This window comes from Akebia trifoliata, chromosome 4, assembly GCF_017979445.1.
Source record: "Akebia trifoliata isolate Shusen 1 chromosome 4, ASM1797944v1, whole genome shotgun sequence".
NCBI lineage: Eukaryota > Viridiplantae > Streptophyta > Magnoliopsida > Ranunculales > Lardizabalaceae > Akebia > Akebia trifoliata.
In genome coordinates, this window is record NC_141378.1 from 11,819,531 (window position 1) to 11,825,917 (window position 6,387).

At 36.3% G+C, this 6,387-nt stretch overlaps 1 protein-coding gene across 1 annotated transcript; it reads left to right on the top strand.

Annotated features, from left to right (window-relative positions):
* The first annotated feature begins 1,998 nt into the window (after positions 1 to 1,998).
* LOC147403804 (uncharacterized protein At4g06744-like) lies at positions 1,999 to 3,763 on the top strand. The gene has a single exon (XM_086439533.1). It carries the CDS (start codon positions 2,161 to 2,163, stop codon positions 3,544 to 3,546), a length of 1,386 nt encoding a protein of 461 aa, XP_086295659.1. The 5' UTR covers positions 1,999 to 2,160; the 3' UTR covers positions 3,547 to 3,763.
* Positions 3,764 to 6,387: the final 2,624 nt, after the last annotated feature.

The following is a 6,387-nucleotide window of genomic DNA, read 5'->3' on the forward strand; positions in this document are numbered from 1 at the left end:
CATTTAGAATGACTTTTATAGATAAGATTGTTAAAAATTGAAAAAATGTTGAACTGACATAGAAAGGGCTCACAAAAAGACACTCACAAACGTGATAGTGAACATGAAATCATAGATTTTTTTTCCTTTAATCGAGGGGAAAAAATCTATGATTTCGTGCACTCTGCCACGTTAATGTCTTTGTGAATATCATTTGAGTCAGTTTACAACGACTTTTACAAATTTTCTAAGGGTATGTTTGATTGCATGGAAAGTCACTTTGCATGGAATTTGAAATCCATGGAAAATTAGTTGTGGAAAATAGGTAGGGTTGGAAAATCAAATTCCATTGTTTGATTTCACTTGGATAAAATCATGGAAAAAATATGAGAAAAAATAAGAAGAAGAGAAGGAGGATGTGGCAACGACGAGGACGGTGGCGGTGGCTGCTACGACGACGATGGTGGCGGCGGCGACGACGACGACGGTGGCGACGACGACGGTGGCGGTAAGTGAGGAAAATGGGGGGAGAATTTGGTGGTGGTGGTGGCGGAGGAGGTGAGGGATGGAGAAGAAGAAAAATAAGAAGAGAGAGAGAGAAGGTGGTCGGAGACGGAGCCGACGGCGACGGCGATGGTGACGACGGCGATGACGACGACGACAAGGTTAGTGTAATGGTGGTGGTGGTAGGAAATAATTGATGATGGAAAACATGGGTGCATTTCATTTTCCCACCCATATGGGTGGGAAAGTGAAATCCATGATTTAGTGGACTTTTTGAATGGGGTGGAAAATGAATTCCATTTTCATGTGCAATCAAACACTTGAAAAATGTCATTTTCCATGGAAATTGATTTTCCACCTTATTTTCCATGTGCAATCAAACATACCCTAAAAGGAAAATGTTGAACGGACTTCCTTTGACATTGTGCAAATGTAGCGGTGTGTAAAGAATCATAGATTTTTTGTCTAATATCTCAAGGAAAAATCTATAATTCTCTTCACACTACATGCCATCAAAGTGTTGAGCACGATATTGAAAGAAACCAATTTCGAAAAATATTTCTAAAAAAGAATTATGTTAAACTGACTCAAAAAAAAAAAAATACACACACACACAGATACACTTACTTGATGTGGAATTTGCACAAAATCATAGATTTTTCCTTGAAATACATAAGGGAAAAAATCTACGATTCTATGCACAATTCATGTCAATTGAGTGTATTTGAGGTTTTTTTTTTTTTTATAGTCAGATTACTATTATTCTATAAAGAAATTATAAAATTTTAATAAATAGATAAGAAGTTAGAGGTGCCAATGGGTCGCTTCCAATTCGATTTCTAAAGAATTTAGAACTATAATCATTATATTTATTTTGATTTCAATTTTTGTTGGTTCTAGATAAAATGAATCGGAATCAGAATCATAAAAAAACATAGGTACCATCGATTCCGATTCTCAACAATGGAATGAGAAAAAAAGTATTTCAAATATTTTTAATAATTTCTTTTAAAATAAAAAATTATATTATTTAAAAGTAATAATTTGTAGGAGAAAGCGCTCATTTAAAACTCCAATAGATAATTTATATGAAGAACTGAGGAATTTTACATAGCAAACATAAATTTTGAAATAAAATAATATCTTAAGTCATCTATGCAATACAAAGAAATGACCAAATAAATTGGTTATGAAACTCGTGGGTAGCGATTGGATAGAACCTAGCTAGCGGATCCAGTTGCTATCTATTGAGTTTCATTTTCGATCGGGCTCTAATTGGTACCAATAAAAAGTGAACCGGGTTTCCGGTTCAGGTTTGATTTTAGTTAAATGGATACCCATTAACACCAAAAACCATAGAAGGTGGATTTATCTTTCCCAGCCCCTTGATCCATCAATATACTCAAGTCAAACTCAAGTCCAGATAAACAGCCAAAAAAGAAAAAGGGGAAAATTTTAGAAAAAAAAACGACTGGTAGAGATTGGGGTATCCAAAAACAAATAGGAAGACGATGAAAAACATATGAAGGAAGGATAACAACCACAACACACCACACCACACCACACCCCCCAATTATATTACTTCTCTATATATCTCCTGTGTACATGTGACTTCCTCTCTCTGTCTGCTTCTATTAACTAGTAAACAATGCAATTTTAAGAGTAGGAGAGAGAGAGATGGGCTACTTCTCTTTGTCTTTCTTCACTCTTGTCATCATCTCATGTTTCCTCCATGTTCATGCCGACAACATTTCATCACTTAAACCAAACACTAGACAATCACTCGAAATCATAATAGGCATCGGCGGTGGTGGCCACAAGGGAGGTGGCTACACCCCCAACTGTAATCCTCCTGCTCCTCCTCCCCCCAAACCCACATGCCCACCACCACTACCACCACCATCACCACCACCATTAATCTTCGCGGACGAAAAACTCGCTCAAGTCTACCCAGTTATCCAAAGATTCAAAAAAACCATCACTGCTGATCCCTTCAACATCACAGGTAATTGGGTTGGCTCAGATATTTGCAACAAAAAATCCTACACAGGTTATTACTGTGACAACCCTCCAAATAACAAATCAGCAATCACAGTTGCCTCCATAGATTTCAATGGTTACCAGTTCTCAGCTCCATCTCTCATTGGCTTCCTAGAAAAATTCCCTGATCTAGCTCTCTTCCATGCAAACACCAACAACTTTACTGGCTCAATTTCTCCCAAAATCATCGACCTTCCTTTCTTCTATGAACTTGACTTAAGTAACAACAAGTTCAATGGACCATTCCCCACTTTCCTGCTCAGCCGGAACAACATATCTTTCCTGGACTTACGTTATAATTTCTTCTCTGGATCAGTTCCACCTCAAATTTTCTTTCAAAGCCTAGAGGTTCTCTTCATCAACAACAACAATTTCATGCAAAAACTACCTGATAATCTTGGAAACACACCTGTTTTCTTCCTCACTTTAGCTAATAACAAGTTTGTGGGTCCCATTCCAACAAGTATAGGTAAAGCTTCAGCTACTCTAATTGAGGTTCTCTTCTTGAACAACCAGTTATCCGGTTGTCTACCGTACGAGATTGGCTTTTTGAAAAACGCGACTGTGTTTGATGCCAGTATTAACCGGTTGACTGGTCCGATTCCTTGTTCCTTTGGTTGCTTAGAGAAGATTGAACAACTTGTTTTTGCCGGTAACCTGTTGTACGGTCAGATACCAGAGGTCGTTTGTGCTTTAGGTAATCAGAATCTCAAGAATTTCTCTCTGTACGACAATTATTTTACACAGGTGGGACCCATTTGTAGGAATTTGATCAAGAGAGGTATTCTTGATGTGAAGAAGAATTGTATTAAAGATCTTCCCAATCAGAGATCAGATCATGAGTGTGTGATGTTCTATTCGTATCCTAGGTGTTGTCCGAACAGCGCGTCGTATGGTATCATTCCTTGTAAGCTTCCTCACGTTGGGCAGACGGAGGTTGCTAAGGCTCGACCGCCGTTGCCGCCTTCAAACGCAAAGGCTCCGTCTCCTAGTTATGCTGCTCTTGACAAACATCGAACTTGATGTCTTATATGTTTCTTATTTTGCCACGTTTCATACTTTTTCGTTTTTCTTTTTTTAGGTCCTACTATGGTAAGTGTAAACAAAAGCTTGAACAAGTTGTTACAGTATTATATTCCAGCTGGTATTTGGTATTTGGTATTTGGGTCACTATAAGAGAGTTAAATTGTGTAATATTAATAGACCAATTAGATTATGCCACATGGAACATTTTTATTGATGACTTACGAGTAAAATTCTGATTTTATTTCAAATAATAACCTTCAAAATTTTAAAATTATTACATCAAAATATGAATAAACCTTAAATCATCAATAAAAAGGGGTGACTATAATATTATAGTTTGCAGGATAAACGTAATATTGTCCATTTCTCAAGGGTATTATTAAGATTCCCCAAATTTTACACATAGGATTTTGGCCTTTATCAACCAGGGGTTTCGCAAATGGAACGTTCAAAGGATTTCATGTCATGATGAAAATAAGAGCTTCAATAAGTGGTTAATTGGAGTCGGACTTTGAAGTGGGCACGCTACTTTAAATTTTTTAACGAACCCTCCTTTTAACATAACAAGCAATGTTTTGCATTTTTTTTTTCAAATCACTACATTTTCATTAACATTTGGGATATATATCCGTGTGTGTCATCTGATGAAAGGTGTTACTTCAAGATTTTGAAGCAGCCTCCCTGCTTCAAAGTTTTTTCTTCCTAATTTAGCTAGTTTTGTACTTCGGGGCACTAAAGAGAGTGCCATCAATAGGCCAATGAGAGAGTGACACATTACATAATGGAAATGTGGGGTTGTAGAACGTTGCTCAATTATTAGAGTGTCGGCTCTCTTTGATTTCACTATGATCTTGGACTATTAATTAATGTTCAGTAAAAGTATGAAATGCTTTTCTATTTGTTGTTGGTGTTATCTTCGTCTTTTATTTGTGTTTTTCATTTTTTAAGACTAAGGATCCAATAAGGTGTCTTATTACTATAACATAGGATAGGTGTCTATGTATACGCTCTAGTTGGTGTTTAAATCACCTCGGGCTCCTAATCAAAATGTTCACACAGTCCAATATATTTATTTCCTAATCAGATTGTGATAGAAACAAGACAACTTATGGGATCTTGACTCTTGTTCAATCAAGGTATCTCGACCTCTTAAAGTACTCAATTAATCCTCTGATCACATGCAGGGATAAATCTTGAAGGTGGCTCTTAAGGGGGATTTAAACTCAAGGTCTTCACTTTCTGAGACATGGTCTTGGATGTCTCAACAATCCTTGGGGTTTCAATCATGTTATCTTTATTTTAAAGGACAGATTTTCTAGAGATCAGTATATCTTTTCTAGGTATCAATATTCCTATTGCATGATTATGCATTGTGGGAATCCCATTGAAGAACATTCTTCCATATCAATTGTTTATTTGATAGAAAGCCTCAAACTTTCCTTGAGATCAATATTTCTTTCTAGGACAAAGGGTATTTATTGTGATTCTCACAAGTCTGACGTGGGATGTGCACATAATCATAGATGTGTTTCCTCGCGATATGAGTAAAAATCATCTATGATTATGTATGCATCTCTACGTCGGAATTGTGAGAATTACAGTAAATCTAGTGTCACTCCAGCACGACTCTTCTTTCTAGGGATCAATAATTTTCTAAGGTCATATTTTTGCTTGCGAGGAGCATTCTCCCACCTCAATCATTTGTTTGGAGGGCCTCAAATTGAGGCTATTGTTTTCCTACATGGGAGGCAAATAGTCAAGATCATCATGCCTGGCTAACTTTTAATGAAGAAAAATATTTAATAGGCATTAATGAATTTGTAGATGTTGGGCCCACCATTTAGTTGATCTACCCACTAAATATGAGATCGATTGATAATTACCATAAATTGTTTCTAGTGCCCCAAGAGACAATATTCAAATTTATTAGATTAAAAACCATAAGTGAAATATATGTGTAAATCCAACAACTAAGGGCACATGTTAAGATGCTCTTTTATAATGGGTTAGTGTAATGATTTTGCAACTCAACCTAACAGGACGACTCAAAAACTCAATTGACATTTACTTTGCATGAATCCTAAATTTTTTTCCCATGAGAAACACAATTGCACCTCCACCATAAAACGAGTGCAGTTGTGGATCATGAGAGAAAAAAATCTACAATTCTTGCACCTATCATGTCATTGAGTTTTTGAGTTACCTGTCGAGTTGAGTTACTCAATGGGTTAACATGCATTTAAAACACAGTTGAGGGTATTTTTGAAAGAAAATTTTTTAAATAAATTTTGGAGGTGTGCTTAATATATCTTAACTTGTGCTCAAAAATTAGTATAGATCACTAGGAAATTTGTATTTGTCCTCTTATCCATGTGGGATGTTTGATAGAAACCTCAAACTATATGTGAGTTAGGGTAGAAATAAAATATAAAGGGAATTTTCTAACCTCGAACAATGTTTAAGCCATGATATTGAGATGGAAGAACCGGAAGTGTATGTCAAGTGTTCGAAACTACAAGAAGCAATGAATTTCTTGGGATCACCCTCCAAGGTTCGGTTGACCCTCAACTCAACTAGTTGTATGTAAGACTTTTCGAAGGAGTGGTGCGTGTGACCGCGAGATTAGTCTCACCCCACAAAAAGGTGGGGATACCACAATGTTATGCTATGTGCGGCAATTATGATGAATAATATGAAAAGAGAAAAAACAAGAAAGAAAATAAAAACACACAGATTTAACGTGGTTCGACAGTGTGCCTACATTCATAAGAGCGAGAAGTTGAATTTTCACTATATATCAAATTAGGGTTATATCATAAGAATTTATAATAAACTCTA

Excerpts from the sequence above, each read along its gene's own strand:
- LOC147403804 (XM_086439533.1), top strand. The coding sequence starts at position 2,161 with ATGGGCTACTTCTCTTTGTCTTTCTTCACTCTTGTCATCATCTCATGT.